Genomic DNA, 20,982 nt, shown 5'->3' with positions numbered 1-20,982 from the left:
CCCTGCTCCCTGACCGGCTCTCTGGGGCAGGCTCAGGGGCACTTCTTGCACAGCCCTGGGCCAACTGGTCCCCCTGCAAAGCCCCTAGTGGGCAGGTTTCCCCCCTGGAGGGAAGGAATGTCCCACAAGGGCAGGGCTGGGCCTCTGGCTGCTGAAGGAGCGAATTTCACCAGCGTCAGGGGAGGATGTGGTGAGCGCCCGGCTATCCTGGACCCGCTTTTTGGTAAACACAGTCAGATTCACTTGTTCCTTGCCCTAGAAGAAGCTGGTTCCTGAAGCTCCGAAGCTGCCCCACTGGTGAAGTCAAAGGTGTGTGCCCCCAAACTCCCCATCTCGGGGTTCCCAGTCTGGAAGACAGGCAGGGACCCGTCCAGGCTCCCAAAACCTCCAAGTTATTCTGGATGGTGAGAGGGTGGGCAGGACTAGGGTGAGAAGTTTCAGGAGGCTTAAGGGAAATTTTCTGAGAAAGTTCATCCTATTTATGACTCCCCAGAGCTGTGACAAGGGGAGGGGAAAATCCGGACGGACAGACCTGAGCCGTAGGGTGGGGCCTTGGGCGAGTCCCTGCCTAGCCTGGCTCTTAGGAGCTCAAACTTTTTGAGTCTCTCTGGACACACGTACCTTGGCAAGGGATCCCCCATACACCTTAGACATCCCCCAAGGTATCCAAGGGACACCCACAGGAGAGGGAGGTACTGCAGAGCAGCTCATGTAGTACTCTAGCTTTTGTGCCAAAAGCGGGAGAAAATAAGAACTCATATGTACACGGGGCACAGAAACTCTGGAAGAAACTTAGCAGTGGTACCCCGGGGGCGGGGGGGAGGAGGTGACAGCTGGATTTAGGAGTGGGACAGATATTTTCCTATATGTTTTTACATATGTATTTGAATCATGTGCATGTTTTCAAAAATGTGACTAACAAGCAACAGCAATAAAGTAGAAATATTCATTTATTAAAAGAAGGTAGCCAGGGCCGGGAGCAGTGGCTCATGCCTGTAATCCTAACACTTTGGGAGGCCGAGGTGGGTGGATCATGAGGTCAGGAGTTTGAAACCAGCCTGACCATCATGGTGAAACCCCGTCTCTACTAAAAATACAAAAAAAATTAGTCGGGTGTGGTGGCGCAAGCCTGTAATCCCAGCTACTCAGGAGGCTGAGGCAGGAACATTGCTTAAACCTGGGAGGTGGAGGTTGCAGTGAGCTGAGATCACGCCACTGCACTCCAGCGTGGGCAACAGAGCAAGACTCCATCTCAAAAAAAAAAAAAAAAAAAAAAAGAAGGTAGCCAAAAGGTAGCCAGAATGGGAAGTAGACGAGGATCCCTTTGAGAAGGGACTGAGCAGAGACACTGCTCCCTGCAGGCCGCTCAGTGTGGACGCCTTCCTGGGGCCTCACATTGCAGGCTCTGGGTATTGAGGTGGGTGCCAGACACCTGTGTGTCTCCTCCCTGCTGCGGTCCCGACAGGCTCCTGGCCTCCTCCTGCACCCAGGGTGCGGGCCTGGCTGCCCCACCTTGCCCAGTAGCCAGCCTTTGGCTTAGATTGGGCTGGGGGCCCTACAGGAGGGCCTCGCTTGGGACAGGACTGCCCAGTGCCCTGTCTTGGCATGCAGGTCAGCTTAGGGCTCCATGGCCTGGAGCAGGGAGTGGACTTGGCACAGCCCATTGTACAAGCCCAGGTGAGAGCTTAAAAGCTGTCATGGTTCCGTCAACCTCTCCACCAGACAGTGGGAAGACCCGGCTGGCTCCAAAGGGCCAGGTGGTTCCCCTGCAGTGACTTGCAAGCTATTATTTACAGAGGGGACCCATGTGTTGGATGAATCACCCAAAAAACCCAGGAGTAGTTTCTATTCCTGTAGACACCTGAAAGTCCCAGCACGCGTGGCTTTTAAAAGTCGCTTGTGCTTTGGTTCCCCGACAGGGCCTCCCAACACCTCCAGGGCACGGCGGCTGCATCTACCGAGGTAGACTTCAGCCCAGACTTTCCTGATGGGCTGGAATCTATGAGGGCTCTCAGCTAACAGCCACCCAAGCCCACGGGTGAGTCTCAGCCCTCCCAGCCCTGAAGGTGGGAGATGCCAGGGAAATCTCTGCTTGCAGGGCCCTAGGAGGCCACAGGCCCAAGGCTGCCCCAAATCTCTGTGCAGGCCTGGGACAGGGAAGCCGAGGCTGGGGAACCTGTGGGACCCCACTGACCATTCTTGCGTGGAAGCTGAGGTCTCCTCCGAGGCAGGGCACGCAAGTCCTAAACTGGAAGTCCTAAACAACACCACCTTCCTTTCCTTTCTGTGGGCAGCGGTTTCAAATCCTAAACCCCCGGAGTGCTAGAAGTCACGACGGCCTTTGTCAGGTGCTGAGAATGGCTGCTCCTGTGTGGTGCCCCTGTTAGAGAATCCAGGGTGTGTGAGAGGCTTCCTCTTCCAGAAGCTTCCCAGGCCTTGACACATGCAGTGTGATTTTTGGCTTTTTGGTTTTTTGTTTTGTCTTTTGGCAGCTGCGGGATGGGCGTGCAGATCTTCCAAGAGGGCAGGAGAGTGCAGACCCTCCTCCTGGAAACTGCTCCCCATGTCCGTACTCTAGTTCCATGCAGCCCCTCTGCAGACCCCTGAGCAAGAGCCCCTAGGCCAGACAGGGTGTCACAGGAGCCACTCAGAGCACCTGGTCCCACCCCTTTATTTCACTCACAAGGAAGTTGAGACCCAGAGAGGGGAAGTGACTCTCCCCAGAGCAGGCCGGCAGCCAGGCCTGGAGGAGAAATGACATCTCAGCCCTCTCCACTACACCGGACCACCAACAGGTAACAGCCTCTGGGCCATTTAGAGAAACTGAGGCATGGAGCCTCTAACCGGACCTTGCTCTTGTGGACTGCAGGGAACTCTCCTAAGATCAGTGGGGCTCGTGTGGGCCTGGGCTTTGTGCACACCTGCCCCGATGCAGCAAGCAGTCCCAGGTGTCAGGGCAGCGGCAGCCTCCAGGCAGCCTCCGTGACAGTAGCAGCGGCAAGCAGACCTGGTTTGTCCCCGATTACGCGTGACATTTTTCTACGAACCCTCAACTTCCTCCTGATCTGAGTCAGGGTTGCAGCATCATGTCGGGTGGGGAAACCTCCCCACAGGCAGCCTGGGAGCCTTCCCTGGGGTATGTAGCTCGCTTGCCACAGCCCTCCACCAAGCCCGCTGCCCATTCCCTGGAATCTTGTTGGGAAACCACCAAGGGCCAGAGATGACACTCTCTCAGGGATCATCCTGCAGCCCTGAGCAAGTGCTTATTGGGGGCCAGAAGGAGCCTAGGAGCCCAGGCTCACCCACTCGCCAGCTGCTTAATTTCTCTAGCCTCCATTTACCTCTCTGGGGAATGAGGCAATACACAGTTTCTTCCTCACGGGGCGCTCAGGGCAGTAAATGATGGGGAGGAGCGCCCTGGCTGCTATCCTATATCATAGCTGCATTGTTCTCGAACCCTAGCCAAGTGTCTCTTAGAAAGGCTGGGCAGGAAGACACAGCAGCACTTAGAACCCCGAAAATTCTAGATTCTTCCCTGCGAGCGAGAACACAAAGTCAGGACGTGTCTGGCTGGCCTGGCCTCACCTGCGCTTTGTGCTGCCCGAGGTGATGGGGATGAGGGGACAGGGCAGAGCAAAGTGCCGCGCACAGCTCTGTGGAAGGCAGGGTTTGCCTTTGGTTCTGAGCGGCTGTCCCAGCTCCAAAGGGAGCACCAGTCACTGTGGAGCTGCAGCAGACCTGGCCATTTGTTCTGTCATTTCTTCTTCCCCTTTCATGCAATGAGACCTTCCCAAGGGCAAACAGTATGTGAGGCTCAGCGATAAAGGTGAAGGGGACGTGGTCCTGGTCCTGGGGCTGCTGCAGGACAGCAGGGACTCGCCCCCCGGGATACACTGAGGACTCTTCACGCTGCCCACTCAGGACAGCAGTGGGAAAACCATATTGGATGATGTGAGTGAATCTGGAAAGTAGGCATTTGAAGGAAGAGGTGGGATTTTCAGCAGTGGAGGAGAGAGTTCAAGGGGAAAGAGGAGCATGAGCATGCAAAGAAGTGAGGAGGGGGCTTGGCAGCTCCTGGATCCCAGATGCTCTTGCTGGTGATGCTGATGGGGGCCAGGGTGAGGGAGGAGGAGAGACTCAGAACATGAGTTCCAGCTGGTCCCTCATGGCCTGTTGGACCTTGGGTAGACTCTATAGCATCTCTGAGCCTCACTGTCCTTATCTGTAAAATGGGCATAATTAGGGCAGCCTCCCAGGAGTGTCCTGAGTTCCTGTCGTAGAGCACTGAGCACACTGCTGACCACCTCTCATGTCCCCAAACCGGCCCCTCCACTCTCCCAGCCCCACTCCAACACCCCCGCCCAAGCTTCAGCAACATCCAGGCATTCGGGAGATTGTGGTCATGTGCTCTGTCTCCTCTGTGTCCTGTTCCTTCTTGCATCATGGCCCCCAGACGCCTAGCTCAGGCACAGGTGGATGACTTTATTCACACTATGGTGTTAGTGGTGGATACACTGTGTATTTTAACTGTGGCATTTTTTGTGGAGCATTCCAGGGCTCCTCAAATCCATCCCTGTGGCTGTGCCAATGCTGATTTTTGAGGCTCTGGCCCTGCCATCTCTGAGGTGGTTCACGCTACAATGCTCTGTGCAGATGACAGCCTGGGACCTGCAGGAAGGGCCACCTTCTCAGCTGCAAACCTCCTTAGGGTTGTGATCTTCTTGTTGCTTGTGTTCTCTGGAAAGTCCAGGCCACTGAAAGAAGAAAGGTAGGTCTGGTGTTTCGAGGGTTTCGAGGCCTCAGCTGTGCAGGCACCTGAGGCTGCCGCAAGTGGGATGCTGGATCCTTGAAGGTGTGGGCAGATGAGGGTAACGTGGACCACTGGCAGTTGCGGGAATCCCAGCTGCAGAATGTGGAGAGTCAGCAGTTAAGAGCCAGTACAGGCCAGGCGCTCGGGCTCACACCTGTGATCCCAGCAGTTTGGGAGGCAGAGGTGAGAGCATTGCTCGAGTCCAGAAGTTTGAGACCAGCCTGGGCAACACAGTGAGACCTTGTCTCTACAAAAAATAAAATATTAGGCCAGGCGCAGTGGTTCACACCTGTAATCCCAGCACTTTGGGAGGCAGGTAGATCACCTGAGGTTGGAAGTTCGAGACCAGTCTGACCAACATAGAGAAACCCCATTTCTACTAAAAATACAAAATTAGCCAGGCGTGGCACATGCCTGTAATCCCAGCTACTCAGGAGCCTGAGGCAGGAGAATCACTTGAACCCAGAAGGCGGAGGCTGCAGTGAGCCAAGATTGCACCATTGCACTCCAGCCTGAGCAACAAGAAGGAAACTTCATCTCAAAAATAAATAAATAGATAGATAGATAAATAAATAAATAAAAGAAAGAAAGAAAGAAAAAATTAGTTGGGTGTGGTGATGCATGCCTGTAGTCCCAGCTACTTGGAGGGCTGAGGTGGGAGGGTTGCTCGAGCCTGGGAAGTTGAGGTTGCAGTGAGCCTTGATTGTGCCACTGCACTCCAGCCTGGGTGACAATGCAAGACCCTAACTCAAACAAACAAGCAAGCAAACAAACAAACAAACGAGCTAGCACAGTGAGGCCAGGGCTCTGGGCTCGGGGCTGAGCAGGACCCTGGGGATGGAAGAAATGAGGCGGAGCCCCCCAAGCAGAGGGAGCCAGGAGGAGAAGCAAGGCCCCTGTGCTCCACCCCAGTCCCTTTCCACACTCGACACGCTTTCTCTCCTTTTCACCAAACACTGGAAAACAGCCTTATATTGAAAGAAGATTCTACTTCAGGGTTAAATATCAACAAACAAAAACATCCTTCAGTAAGACACTGCTCTGTGTATGAATTCTCTCTACAGCACTCTGGATAAGCACCTCACCTTGCCTTTGCTTGCATACCTCTGGTAACAAAGAGTCCACCACACGATGAGGCTGCTTTGCTTTGTCTACTCTCGGACACTCTGGCTGTGAGATAGGTTTGCTTTCTGCAGCATTTGGAACCCATTCCTTTTCTGACCTGTGAAGTCTTATGGTGGAACAAGTCACGAGCACTGGAGGATGGATGTCCTTGTGTCTTTCCTTCTAGGGATTAGGAGTATCTCTAGGCCTTTCTGCGTCTTCTCCCATGCTGTGGTTCCCTACCCGCTCTGAGTTCAGCCGCTGCAGATAGACAGCCTCGGGTCCCAGGGTGATCAGAGCTGTGCAATGGCCATGGGCACTTCCACTCCACTTCCAGGTTCTCTGAGTGTAGCGTTGGCTCGCCTCGTTTCTCTCTTTCCTGTTTAAAAGAACACTTAGGAATTCCCACTTTCATTTAAGTGGTGACTGCATTTGTGTTTTGTGTATAAATATTGTTTCTTTCCAATATTTCAGCAACGTACATCTGATTTTGTCTCTAACTCACACGTTAAGAGGCTATGTAAGAGAATGCATAGAAATGCCTATTAAATATTAATATCATGGCGCTGCAGCTAAGTGTTCAGGACCAATAAACAGCTATTTTCTTCGTGGTCTAAGAATGAGTGTAAAATCGCCATTGCTGTCGAGGACTTGCCTGTGCTCGGGCACGGGATAAATTTTGTGAAAGACCCTCTCTATTCTTCTAAAGAGAGCATAGACGCTTGATTACCATGTACTGCTCCCTGATCTGCTAGTCTACCTTATTAATTGGGTTGTTCAGAGCTCTAATTTCTCTGTCTATTTGATCATGGGTATTCTACAGGAGGGGCACTAAGGGCTCCAGCTACACTATATTTCCATTTTTTAAAATTTCTTTTGCATTTCCTACATGGTCCCATTATGTACTTTTTTGCTATGCTAATTGAAACAGAAATTGAGTGTTTTATGTTTTCATTATTTATTGTAGCTTTCGTTCTCGTGGAGTCTCCATGTTGCTTTCTCAATTCTTTTTATTAAAAAAAAATTACTTTGTCCTATTCCCTTCCTTTCTAGCACAAAATGTGCCTGATAAACCAAAGATTATGCTATCATTTTACTCTGTCTGTGTCTTTTCATTTTCTTGGTGCTTTTCCTTGACAAAAGATAATTGAATTTTGTTTTTTTTTTTAATTGATGGTTGATTTTTAATAGATTAATATAGGGAGTATTAACAATTGTTGATAATATTTGCATAAGCCTCTGTGAGGTTGCCCCTCTGCTTTCTATATTGTGATATTACAGTTTTTTCATTTTCGGTTTCTACTGTGAATCTTCTCTTCCTTTTGTCCCGTTAAGAGAAACAAGGTAATTTAACCTAAATATTCAATTTGGAAAATATTTACGTTTTTGACTTCTTGACTCTATTGATAGCTTGCCAAGCTTTGGGGTGATTCTATTTTAAACCTCTTTTCTCATCTTCACCTACTCTTCACTGTGAAGCTGGCATTTTGTCTCTTTTATGTCGTCTTTTACTCCTTATGTAATACACATTTTTATGATGTGATGGCTGACCTGTGAACAGAGCAAACTTGTTTATTTTTCAATTTTTTTTTAAATCATGAATCAGGTTCTTGTTGTTATTCTCCCATCGTTTGGGTGGGACTTGCTGTCTCACTTGACACTTCCACATCTCTCTCTCACTTCATGCTTCGTTCCCAGCCCCATCCTGAAATGCTCATCTCTGAACCTGAAAGGTCATGCCTCATCAGCTGAGCTTTGGTGAATTCAATGCGTATCTTTTAATTTTGTGTAAACCTCGCACCCTGCCATGCCTCAAACACAAACCCAGACCGCAAGTTGTTTCTCTGATATAGAAGGAAAATATTGAAAGCTATCATTACTGGTCTCCTTTTTCCCCACCAAACATTATATATATATATAATCTCAGGTTTTCATATTATCATTAATTAATTAGAAAAACACACCAAAAAGACGAGAGAGATAAAGGCAAAAGATTTAAAAATCACCCACCATCCAACTGCTAGAATGCAACCACTGGTTGGGATGTAGAAATCTTTTTTTAGGTTTTTTGTTTGCCCCTCTATGCGTGGGTTTTTGTAATTTTAATCACAGTTGAAATCATTCTGAATGTCTCTAATTCTATATTTTGTGGGGTTTTTACTGAACATAATCAGCATAAACATAACAGTCAGACAGAAAAATTTTCCATTGAGTAAATTTACCACAGTGAAATTAACCTCTCGTTGGCATTTAAATGTGTATGTATTTTTTACTATTAGAAAAAAATAATGTGGTAATACATTGAGGCGAAGAAGAAGAAGAAGAAAATGCCAAGGTGGACATATTTTTGTACACAATTTTTCTTCTTTCATATAATTTACTTAAGGTGAATTCTCAGAATCACTGGATTAAAGTCATATGATTTTCATGGCTTGTAATAGAAATTATCAGATCCCAAAAGTTGTGCGCTAATTTGTACGCTTACCAGCATATTGGTGACTGGTTTCACAGAACCCTTGCCAAATTCTTTGTTAAATTTGATAAGCAAAAATGTTATCTCTTTGTAAATCCTCTTCTGGGAACTGCCTGTGTCATTGGCTTATTCATCTATTGTTGGTCTTGATATTATTCATTTTAATATTCTCTTCGCAGAGAAAGAACGTCATTTATCTAACATTGGTTGTGTTTTGTTTCTTCGAGTATATTATTTGATGTTAAGACTTTTTAGCAAAAAGACTTTTTTGGTGCAGTCAAACCTGTCCTGTTTATTTTCTTTTTCTTTGATTTTCAGTTATGCTAAGTTGACAAAGAGCTTTTTCCCTTAGTGATTTTAAAAGTTGTTCATTAAAATTTCATCTAAGTTTTCTAAGGTTTGATTGTTTTGAAATGTAATTCCTTAATGAATTTGGAATTTCTTTTGAGAGGCCGTTTAAGATGAGACTCTAAGTTGGTTTTACTGCCAAATTGTTAACTGACAGTCTTAACATAATTTCTTAACTAAGCCTTCCCTTTGTATTATTGATTTTTGGGGAATGCCTCATTTATTCTTGTTTCTGTTAAATGTGTTAGTGCATAGTCTTGAGATTTCTGGGTGTTATCTTGAGATTTCTGGGCATTTGATTTCAACAAGAATGTCCCTATTACTTTACCATTAAATACAAAGTTGCCATTGGTGTGAGCAATTTACTCTTTGTAAGAAGTACTTTCCTATTCCGTTAGTTAAATAACTCTGAAAAACTGTACAATTGGATGACTTTTTATTTTTGCTTTAATGATGTGATACAAAACATTAATTGATTTCCTAACACTGAAACTATCTTACAATTCTATAGTAAATCTGATTTGTCATGATGATTTATAATTTTAATGTACTGAATTCCATCTAGTAATATTTTAATTAGGATGTTTGCATATATATTCATAATTGTATTTTGAGCAAATTTGTTTCTTGTGCTGAATTTTGATATTTGGATAAGTTAGTTTAATAGAAATTCATTAATACTATGTTCTGAAATACTTTATGGGGTACAGGGATTATCTGCTGCTTGAAAATTTGAAATAAGCTAGAGTCTATTTTAAGAGTAATTCTTTGATAATATTTTCAGTTTCTTTTATGGATATTGGTCTAGTCAACACTTCTATTTCCTCTTGGGCCAAACCTGGTATAGATGGTGATAAATTATTTTTTTTGCCCCCAAATCAACAACTACATCAAGGTTTTTAAACAGATCAACACACAAGTAATAATGCAGTTTCTTGCTGTTTTTGCTCTCCTCTGTAACTAAACTTAATGTCTTCTTTCTTATTTCTAGTTATGACCGTTTGAGTCCTTTCTTCTTGATCATAGTTGTTAGAGATATAGGTATTGCTTCGTATATTGCTTCTGCTCCGAAGGAACCACCTATTAAATGTGTCAGTTCTGACATTTTCTCTTTTCTAATTCATTTATTTCTGCTTTTATCTTTATACTTTTTCCTAATTTCTCTAAGACACTTTTTCCCTAAATGCTCAAGTTAAGTGCTTAATTCATTTATTTAGTTTCCTTAAAGAAAATTAAAGCAGTTAGGGCAATGTGTTTATCTCTGAGAATAGTTTTTGGCTGTATCCTGTGAATTTTTTTTTTTAAACAACCAATCCAAAAAGGTCTTGCTATTCTTCCCATGTATTTAGTTTTGTAGTTCTCACTTTATTTTTAAATAGCCATTGTTATTATTATTATTATTTTGAGACAGAGTTTATATAAACAGAGTCTTACTTTGTTGCCCAGGCTAGAGTGCAGTGGCATGATCACAGGTCACTGCAGCCTCGACCTCCTGGGCTCAAGCCATCCCCTTGCCTTAACCTCTGCCTCTGAGTAGCTGGGACTATAGGCACAAGCCACCATACCCAGCTAATTTTTTTTTTTTTTTTTTTGAGACGGAGTCTCTCTGTCGCCCAGGCTGTAGTGCAGTGGCGCGATCTTGGCTCACTGTAAGCTCCGCCTCCCGGGTTCACGCCATTCTCCTGCCTCAGCCACCTGAGTAGCTGGGAGTACAGGCATCTGCTGCCACTCCCGGCTAACTTTTTTTTTTTTTTTTTTTTTTGTATTTTTAGTACAGACAGGGTTTCACCGTGTTAGCCGGGATGGTCTCGATCTCCTGGCCTTGTGATCCGCCCAGCTAATTTTTTTAAAAAAATTTTTGTAGAGACAGAGGTTTCACTGTGTTGTGAGGTTGATCTCGAACTCCTGGGTTCAAGCAGTTCTCCCTCCTTTGCCTCCCAAAGTGCTGGGATTACAGGCGTGAGCCACCACGCCCGGGCGGGCTGTATTTTTATTTTCTAGGACTTTGTATGCAGTCAGAGAGTATAGCCAAAATAATTTCTGTATTTTTTTGACCGATGGTTTTGCTCTTGTAAGGTAGATAATTCATTTTTAGCAAGTGTTTTTTGGCTGCTTGAGAAAAAAAATGGATTACCTATTTGTTTAAAACCAAACCCAAGTCATTAACTAAACTGTATTAATCATATTATTTATATAATTCTATGTCCTAATTTATATTTGTTCTAATCTACAGTATATGAAAATCTGACACTGCAGTTTGTTTTTGCCAATGGCTCCTTGAATTCTAAGAATTGTACCTGATGTACTTTTGTATACCACCATTCGGTGTATAAGATTACTACATTTGCCCTCACAATTGAGTTTTTATTTTATTCCATAAAAATAAGCTTCTTAATCCTGATGAGCAATTTTGCCCTGCAGTTCTACAAGTCTAGTTATGAATATTGCCTCTCTGTGTTTCTTTTGTTTGTATTTGTCTGTTCCATCGTCACAGGACTTTTATGTGGAACATTTCTGTGTCATTTAAGTGTACTCTTTGTAAGAGCAAACAGTTATATTTTATTTTTTAATTGAGAATATTAGTAAAATTTGATTTTTTTGCACTTATTATTGTAATTTCTATGCTGTTTCTTTTCCTGTTATATTCACTCCTTTGCTATGTAGTCGATTTTGTTTCTTTTCATCTTCTTTAGTAATTTTGAAGGTAGGCATCATATTTTTAATAGTGGTTACTTTAAGGTTTTCAAGAATCTGACACATATTTCTGTAATTATTGAAGTAAAAAAATAAACAGAACAGAAATATTAGCAATAGAGCCTTTTGCTTCACCCCAGGCACTTACTATTACCCTCCATTGTCCCCACCCCTACAACTCAAGAACATTCTTCCTGCTTTGTTAATTTATCCACAATATTAAGACTTGTCTCTTTCTGGGGACACAGATCATCTCTTTTTTTTTTTTCCTTAGAGAGAAGGTCTGACTCTGTCACCCAGGCTGGAGTGCAGTGGCATGATCATGGCTCACTGCAGCCTCAAACTCCTGGGCTCAAGCAGTCCTCCCACACAGCTGCCCAAATGGCTGGGGACCACAGGCACGAGCCACCACGCCCTACTAATTACGTTTTTTGTTTGTTTGTTTGTTTGTTTGTAGAGATGGGGTTTCACTGTGCTGCCCAGGCTGGTATCAAACTCCTGGGCTCGAGTGATCCTTCAACCTTGGCCTCCCAAATTGCTGGGATTACAGGTGTGAGTCACTAGTCCAGCCAGATAATCTCTTCTGTTTTTTTTTCTTTTAATTTTAAATCTGTAACTATATTTATCATACCTTATGTCTCTTTCCACAGTTTCCTGCTTTCAATTCAGTGCTCAGTTCCAAATTTTTCTATCTTGATGTTTTCATCCTTGCACCCTTCTCAGTAATGATCTCTTGGAGGCCTAAAGTTTTGGGGTGATTATTTTTCTAGAGGCCGCATCCACCTGAGACTTGCTTTCTGCATTCTTTACGCAGGAACACCTGTTGGATACGAAATTCTTGCACCCAGATCTTCTCCCTCAAGCCTCTTCTGGTGTTGATTATTTTTTCAGAAATTTCCAAGGAACTTGTATTGTTTATTCATGGATGTTTGGGAGGCTCTGTCTTGGCGACATTTAAACATGTCAGCGGGACATTCAGAGGTGTCAGCAGGGCCCCTGGGAGTGGCTCTCTCCATAGCTTTTGCATGAAACATGGAGCTTCATCTCCTGTGTTGTCTCATTTACTCCACGGTTCGATTCAGCTCCACCTCTCAGCCACCGTGCTGCTGCTGACGTACAATGGTTTGGGGTCCTTTCACTCCATTCACAGATGCCATTTGCTTGACCCATGACCTTTGCCCCCTCAATGCTATTTCCTTCTGGAGGAGGCTGGGACTGCCCCATTCCAGTCCTCTAGGAGGCGAAGGTGCCCACCCATCCCTGCTGCGGATGGTAGAAAGGCAGCACTCCACAGATGGTGCTGCTGGGATGGAAACTGAGAATGTCTCCACTGCTGCCTGTGACACAGATCCCAACATCAATGGCAGCATCGGGATGCCCCTTGGCAGCTATGCAGGGGTGCTGCTGAGACCTCCCTGGAATTCCAGAGAGCCCACTCCCAGGGTCCCTGACCACAGTCAGTGCAGCTCTGCTGCTTCCAGTCCATGGTGACACTGATGCTGATGCCACTCTCCTTGGGCTGCTCCCAGCCAATGCCTGAGCCCGGCAGAGGCACTAGCCTGGGATGATTTCTGTGGATGTGGGGCTCCTCCAAGAGGCAACCTTTGCTCAGAGATGCCGCATGGCTTGGCCAAGAAGGGCTGAAATCTGCACTGCTGTCTGAAGTCCTTCCCACCTTGTCCTTCCTTCCCTCTCTCCTTCCACAGAGTCAGACCTGCAGGTGATCTGAAGGCTCACCCCACCTCCTCCTGCTCCCTCTCCCCGCTATCCTTCACGGACACTTTCCCTGTTCAATCTCTGAGTTGTCTAACACTGTCTTAGCATCTGCTTCTCAGGGGACCTGAAGGGACTCAGCCTCCCACCCAGCCAACTATAGTACCATTGCTTGATTGGGGTGGACCCCTGGGTTGGCCAGAACAGGAGCTGCTAATGGAATGGCCCCATACCCCAGGTCAAATGGTGCTAGTTGCTGTCCCCCTGCCCCGTTCCCCTCCCCCACCCACAAGTAGACTGGTTTTTATTAGCAAACTTCTTTGAGAAGGATGACTGTTTCATCTCTTGCTGCAGTTTGGAGTGCATTGATGCCTTTTTATCTTACTTCAGTGAAGCTCCTGATTTTTTTGAAAAAGACTCTAAAAAGATGGTTTCCTTGGACTTTCAGAGGGAATTCAGATTAATTTTTCAGATTCTCTTCTCACTCTGCCATTAGCTAGCAGTATTTTTTCAACCTAATTTCTTCTTGCCAGCCCATAGAGTGCCTTCTCTGGCTTCAAAGACTACCCTCTGAGAAGCTTCCATTTGAAGTCTGTCAGTAATTCAAATGTGACCTTTAGAATAATCCTACTGGGGAATACTGATGGCCAAATTGTATCTATGAATATACCTGCTACTGTCAATGGAGACTCATCCCAGCATCCAAGGTTGTATGCTTTCTGTCAGACCACTTTCCTCCTGTTGTTATTCATTTGTTCCCCCAATTCAACCACACATTGCATCTGGGTTTGGGTTGAATTTTGAGCATCACTGATTTTTTTTCTTGGCCACTTTGAACCACCAGCAATATGGCAGACTCACCCATGGAGTCAGCTGGTAACAGTTGACAGTAAGGGCCTCTGAGTGTTGAGCTTTTGTCATTGGTGGCTGCTTTTTCTTAATTGGTCACTGTGACCCAGACAAAGACAGACGTCGTCAGTTCCTTTTTCAAAATCTTATTGGATCTCTTTAAACATAAACTTGTATTCACTCTTATTTTTGTGGTTCTTGGTTTTCTTCTGTTTCTGGTCTTGAAGGCAACTTCTCCAAGCCAATTCCATCTTCCTCTTTGGTGTTGCAACACTTTACATTTAGACCCGAACTGGACTTTGACCCGCTTTTCTCATCATTTTTTAAATTTACCTTGTGAGTTCCAAGCTATTCTAGTAATTTTGTGAGCTAGGCCTGTGGTCATTTCAGCATGTTTAGTGAGGAGGTGGCCACCACAGCTTGCAGATTCTGAGCATTCTGAGTAGGACCAGTGACTACTGCACACCCCCAGGGGGCACCATCCCCACAGACCACAGGACACCAAGGCTTTGAATAAGAGGAAGTACATTTTCCTAGATCTCTCATTACATAAATCTGTGAGAAAAGTTAACACATTGGAAACCACAGAATCTTTAGAGCCACCAAATCAAGTAATGTACGTTAAATGTTTTGTGCATAGTGCTCAACAGATGATATATATGTACCTATAAATATCTATCTGTATGTATCAGTTTTCTTTTTCATTAGGAATCAGAGAGGGCTTGGGAATGGTATTACAGATAAGATCCTAAGAAATACTCCAATTTTTTCCTCCCACGGGCCCTCAGTAGTGATGAAAACCAATAGCAGAATGAGAATTCGGTTAGCAATAGCGGCGCAGCAAAGAAATAAGTCACAGGAATGCTTTTTGTGGAATTCGTTGTTTACTGGTAAAACACTAGAAACCTAAATGTTTGTGAATAGGCTACTGGCTAAATGAGTTTTTGTATACCTACGTAATGGAAGGCAAACAAGCCATTCATATATGCTGATATAGACCAATGTCCAAGAAACATTGTTGACTGAAAAAGCAAGGTACAGAAGCTGTATGTATATTATTTCCAAATTTTAAAGAAGTCATACACGTATATGTATGCATGCATGTATTTGCATATATGCGTCTACTTAGAAAATATCTGGGAGGAGTATGCAAGAAGCTGTAAGCCATGCTGCCTTCAGAAAGGACAGTTGAGGCCTTAGGGTACAATGGAGGCCGACTTCCCTATGCATGTTCTTTTGTTCTGTTTGAATATCTTATTGAGTGCATGGAATACTTTAAAAATTAGTAACAAGCTATGAAAAATAATAACAGAAGCTTTAATTAATAACAGAAGTTTTAGGAACAGGTGTGGGGCCTCCCGCCTGTAATCCCAGCACTTTGGGAGGCCGAGGTGGGAGGATCACCTGAGGTCAGGAGTTCGAGACCAGCCTAGTCAACATGGTGAAACCTCATCTCTACCGAAAATACAAAAAATTAGCTGGGCATGGTGGAGCGTGGTGGCGCAGGCCTGTAATCCCAGCTATGAAGGAGACTGAGGCAGGAGAATCACTTGAACTTAGGAGGCAGAGGTTGCAGTGAGCCGAGATGCGACACTGCACTCCAGCCTGGGCGACAGAGTGAGACTCGGTCTCAAAAAAAATAAATAAATAAATAATGGCTGCAGTGGTCACTAGTATAGGATTCTCTGGTGGGAGTCCATGCTGATGTCTCCTCCCTGGTACATCAGTATCTTGGGATCTTAGCTCCTGCTGGTCAGGAAGTCATGGAAGATGGGAGAAGCACAGGAAGGCAGGTCTCACGGCACGACCTGGCTACACTTGCTCACCCAGCTGCTTGCTGCTGAAGCAGTTAAGGAAGACAGCAGGCATGAATGTCCTTTCCATGCCATGCCCCTGTGCTCTAGTGAATGTGGCACGTTCCATATCTAAGGCCAGTCCAAGTCGAGTACACCAGCAGTGTGGCCTCACTTGTGGGGAGAGGGAAGAGTGGGTGAGAAAGCAGGGAGTGGGGAGGTGGGCACAGGTGGGCTAGTGGGGAGAGGGTGGAAGTTGGGTCATATTTGAGTCATCTTTCTAGCAGCTTGGTTCTGGACACCTGGGTTGGACACTTGGTTTTGTCCTGCTCCAGAGCTACATACCTTGAGACAGAACCCCACAATGGCACTCACCCCCTCACCCCAAATTGGCCAGGCTTGGACCACACCCCTGTGCAACCACACCTACAGCCTTGGTCCTCCTGTCCCTGAGGCCACTTCTAATTTTCTGCCTGACTAAAGGCCTTTCCTTGCCCTGTGGAGACCTCAGGGCCCCACTCCATTCCCTCTGGGAATGGTCTTTCTCCCACATCTTTCCATTTTCTGTCTGGTTTTCCCTTTGGGGAACAAGAGGCTGTGGCAGCTGCAGATCTTATAACTTGGCAAATATGGATCCCTGACAAGCGACTCCAACCCTCTGCCTGGAAGCCCAAGCAAAAGTTGTGTTGCTTATCATGTTCTTGGAGAGTCAAATGTCTGTCCCTGAGCCAATGAACTAACCAACTACTGTGTCCAGAGGGATGCAATGCTCTGGTGCCAATCATCCCTGGTTACAGGTTGACTGTGTCCAACCATCAGGAAAGTGGGTGGGGGGAGGACAAAGGGGATAAGAGGAGCCCAATCCTGGAAACAGCATTTGAGTCCCTGATCCAGTTGCTCCTGAAGCCAGCCCTACCCTAGTTTCCATATTTTCCATTATGTGAAACTCTCTCTTTGCTTCAGCCTGTTTGGGTCTGGGTATGTGCTGTTACTTCTTTCAACAAAAGGAGTTCTGATTTAAAAGACAGATGTCCATGCACAGCAGGGTTCTATATGTGTCAAAGAAAAATGTGTGTATGGTAGAAAGAGAGTGAGAAAGCGAGTCTGGAATGATATACACAAAAAGTAACTTGTGCATCTGGGCAACAGGATTAAAGGTAATTTTTCTTTTCTGTGTTCTAGTTGTGATTCAGTGGGCACGAATTGCTGTACGATGCTGGGGAGGTGTTTGTGATTCTTGACAAAGTCATTGGAATCCATCACTTCAAGAGAGTGAAAGGAGCCCCATCTGATCTGTTGGTGTTGCAGGAAGAAACATGAGTCAGCCAAACGCCAGTGGTGACTGCCTGTTTGATGGAGTCAATGAGCTGATGAAAACCCTACAGTTTGCAGTCCACATCCCCACCTTCGTCCTGGGCCTGATACTCAACCTGCTGGCCATCCATGGCTTCAGCACCTTCCTTAAGAACAGGTGGCCCGATTACGCTGCCACCTCCATCTACATGATCAACCTGGCGGTCTTTGACCTGCTGCTGGTGCTCTCCCTCCCGTTCAAGATGTCCCTGTCCCAGATACAGTCCCCCTACCCATTCCTGTGCACCCTGGTGGAGTGCCTTTACTTTGTCAGCATGTACGGAAGTGTCTTCACCATCTGCTTCATCAGCATGGACCGGTTCTTGGCCATCCGGTACCCACTCCTGGTCAACCACCTCCGGTCCCCCAGGAAGATCTTTGGGATCTGCTGTACCATCTGGGTCCTGGTGTGGACTGGGAGCATCCCTATCTATAGTTTCCATGGGAAAGTGGAAAAATACATGTGCTTCCACAACATGTCTGACGATACCTGGAGTGCCAAGGTCTTCTTCCCACTGGAGGTGTTTGGCTTCCTCCTTCCCATGGGCATCATGGGCTTCTGCTCCTCCAGGAGCATCCACATCCTGCTGGGCCGCCGAGACCACACCCAGGACTGGGTGCAGCAGAGAGCCTGCATCTACAGCATCGCAGTCAGCCTGGCTGTCTTCGTGGTCTCCTTCCTCCCAGTCCACCTGGGGTTCTTCCTGCAGTTCCTGGTGAGAAACGGCTTTATCGTAGAGTGCAGAGCCAAGCAGAGCATCAGCTTCTTCTTGCAATTGTCCATGTGTTTCTCCAACGTCAACTGCTGCCTGGATGTTTTCTGCTACTACTTTGTCATCAAAGAATTCCGCATGAACATCAGGGCCCACCGGCCTTCCAGGGTCCAGCTGGTCCTGCAGGACACCACGATCTCTCGGGGCTAACAGAAGGACATCCTGTTCAGGAGAAGGAAGCCCTGGCCCTGAATTCTAGTAATGGATATCGAGTTCCAGGGTTTGGATGTGGAGGGATGATCCATGCCATCTTTACTGATGTGCTTCCCTTTGATGTCCATTGAGTGCCAGCTTTGCTCATTGTACCCCAAAGACCTTTTTTCCAGTGCCCAGACAGCTCCACATACACCACCCAGTGTTCAGGGATCTCTGAAGAACCCACAAACCAGGTCAATTACTGATTTCTAAGTCCAAAAACTATACAGCAGAAGAATTGAGAAAGAGAATGAGACCATGTGAACAAGGCTGTTTCCAACTCTCCCCATTTTCGTGTTCGACTGGGAGGTTCTGGAAAGAAAGAGAGCGAAAGGGAGAGGAGGTAGAGGAGGGAGCCAAGAGAGTCAGTTATGGGGGAGAGTATCTTGGGCAGAGGTGGGGTGGTAGGGATGAATGAAGCCCCTTTTTAGTTTGGGTGTCCCAGGACAGAGCAGACTTGCATTTTCCAGTCTCTTCTGGAGCTGTGTTGCCAAAAGCCTCACTGAGATGACAGCAAGTGGGAGTGGTGTTGGGGCTGGGCAAGTATGCATGGATCACCCCATGTTTCCAGTGGTCCTCAGAAAGGTGAAGGAAGCCAGCCACACCTTTCTATGCCCATGAGAAGACTGCAGAATGACTAAGTGGGGGTGTTGATGACATCCAAGAGCCAAGAGGGGAGGGGAGAGAACAATCCTGGGGAAGGAAGAAGACAGGCCCAGGGCTGGAAGCACACAGCCCCTCCCCCACCACCATCAGGGCGTCCACAGCAGGGAGTGTTGGTGCTGGCCCCGGGCGAGGAGAGGCAGTGGGAGGTGGCCTGGGAGAGGGGAGACCCCTGACCTGCTTTCTGTCTTGAACAGACTGGGAAGTTGCTCATTCCATCTAGCTTGCTTGAAAACAACGGCAAAGAATCAGGCCTGCCTTGGTTCCACCACAGGAGGGTGGGGGAGGTGCTGTCTTACTCACCTGCATCCTGGCTGGGCAGTTGGCACCCGTGGCACTGCCCATGGAGCCGTTGCTCCCTGGCAGTTGGGAGGGAGAAGATGAGGCAGCCAGGCACAAGGGTGTGGCCTTGAGAAAGAAGGCAAGGCGGGGGGGTCCCTGCAGGTCCCAGGAAACTGTAAACAATCGAGTCACGCCTGGATGGCTTCTCGAAGAATCCGGAGGAGGAGTGCAAGTGACAGCGGAAGCCTCCCAGTGACTCAGCTGCTCCGGAGAGTGAAATGATGAGAAGGATCCACTGTGGGGTGGTTTTGCATGACAGAGTGAGTGGGATGAGGAGTAACTGATGAGACTTCATGTGACCAAGGTCTTTAGGAGGAAAAGCAACTGCCGTCAACTTGTAGGATCTGGGCTCAGTGGAGGTGGAAGGGCTTGGGAGGGGTGGCGGCCTGAGGGGAAGAAGAGAGGCATTTGGATAAACCAGGACCTGTGGAGAGAAGGAGGAAGAGGAAGAGGAAAAGGAGGGGAAGCTGAGCAATGGCCCTAGGCTTGAAGCCTGCAGGTAGTGCAGGATGGGTGGGGAACCTGGCCGAGCTGCTTCCTGTCTGAGAGCCTTTCCTGGCTGGCCTGAGAGCCATGGACAGGCAGGAGTTGCCTTCTCAGGAGCAGCCCCCGCTGTTGCTGTGCTCGGGTGGCTCTCTGTACACCTCCTCCTAGGTGGATGGAGGGAAGGGTGAGGAAGACAGCGTCAGTGAAGGGGTGGAAGTGGATGTGGAGGAGTGACCAGACCAGACCAGAGGAATCAGAGACTCAGGCCCCCTGGGCTGGGCCTCTAGGAACCACAGCCACAGAGTCAGGCTCTGCAGACCCAGAGGTAAGGCTGCCTGGCTGCCCCAAGTCCCAGACACACTCCTCTCCTTGCCTGCAGGCTGCCCTGTCCCATGGCTACCGTAGATAGAGACACCACCCATGATACTCTAAGGAAGCCAGACTTTTGCATGCAACAGGGCATTTGGGACTGGTTTGGGTCAGAGTCCACGGGTGGTGGATTTAGGACAACCCTCCTCCCACTTCTTTCTCTGCACGAGGAGTTGGGAGCCTGCCTGGTGGAGCTGAGTGATGCCCTTCATGTGCACTTGGGTCTACCAATGTGCTTAGGGCCAGATGGGCTTCCTAAGGGACAAGGGTAGGTGGACCTGACCTCCTATCATCCCCAGCGATGTTCAAACATAAAATCTTATCTATGTGCAGCATGACTCTGTCCAGGTGACAGAAAGGGCTCCAGACTGCTGAGAGGAACTGACCATGTAGGGAGGGACGGGGAGGGAGCCAGGACCCGTGAGCTGTATGACTGTAAGGGGTAGGTCCTCCGAGGGTATCAGCAGTCTCAGTGTGATGTGACAACTGGGACCTGTGGGTGGGCCCTGGGGACCCCTGACCCGTCCCAAAACACTGTGGGAAGAAGGGCCTCTTCTCCATGGGGACCCGTGTCTGTGGGAGCGGGGACAGCTCCATGCTGTAGGCCACTATGTCTGCTCGGCAGGAGGGCCGAGAGTTTGGACCCACATGGCTGCAGCCCACGTTGGCCCAGAATCAGCAGTGGGGCCCAGCGGCACAGGAGGGGCGGAGGGTTAGCACTGGAAAAAAATGACTTGATTAATCTGATTTGCCAAATAAATAGATTCATGTGATGCCGTGTGACCTTGTCTTGGACTAAGCTTGCTGGCCCCGGAGAAGAGCAGGCCCCACATGGCCCCTGCCAGGTCACCCAACAATCTTGCTCTCTTCAGCAGCCACCTGGCCACCAAGTGTGGGGCTGCAGGGAGCGGCCCTCCCTGCTCAGGAGCACAGCTGGGCCTGTCCAGGTGACCAGGGACCAGAGCCTTTGGGGTGTAGTTACCACTCCCCCGCATCCACATGGGTGCTGGATTCTCT

At 47.5% G+C, this 20,982-nt stretch overlaps 1 protein-coding gene across 4 annotated transcripts; it reads left to right on the top strand.

The window, feature by feature from the left end:
- The first annotated feature begins 144 nt into the window (after positions 1 to 144).
- On the top strand, positions 145 to 20,738 carry GPR55 (G protein-coupled receptor 55). 4 transcript variants are annotated; one of them, XM_023193887.3, is made up of 2 exons: positions 145 to 309; positions 16,967 to 20,738. In XM_023193887.3, the coding sequence occupies exon 2, from the start codon at positions 17,101 to 17,103 to the stop codon at positions 18,058 to 18,060; it is 960 nt and encodes a 319-aa protein (XP_023049655.1). In that variant the 5' UTR covers positions 145 to 309; positions 16,967 to 17,100; the 3' UTR covers positions 18,061 to 20,738. The 4 variants fall into 4 exon arrangements, with proteins under 4 accessions (XP_023049655.1, XP_023049658.1, XP_023049656.1 ...); XM_023193890.2 differs by lacking the exon at positions 145 to 309 and adding an exon at positions 1,280 to 2,795 and having other exon boundaries at positions 17,093 to 20,738; XM_023193888.2 differs by lacking the exon at positions 145 to 309 and adding an exon at positions 1,280 to 2,795.
- The last annotated feature ends 244 nt before the right edge of the window (positions 20,739 to 20,982 follow it).

This window comes from Piliocolobus tephrosceles, chromosome 11 (assembly GCF_002776525.5).
Source record: "Piliocolobus tephrosceles isolate RC106 chromosome 11, ASM277652v3, whole genome shotgun sequence".
NCBI lineage: Eukaryota > Metazoa > Chordata > Mammalia > Primates > Cercopithecidae > Piliocolobus > Piliocolobus tephrosceles.
The sequence above is the reverse complement of the archived record's forward strand: the minus strand, read 5'-3'. Positions and strand labels throughout refer to the sequence as shown.

Coding starts and splice junctions, on each gene's coding strand:
- GPR55 (XM_023193887.3), top strand. CDS start 17,101: ATGAGTCAGCCAAACGCCAGTGGTGACTGCCTGTTTGATGGAGTCAAT.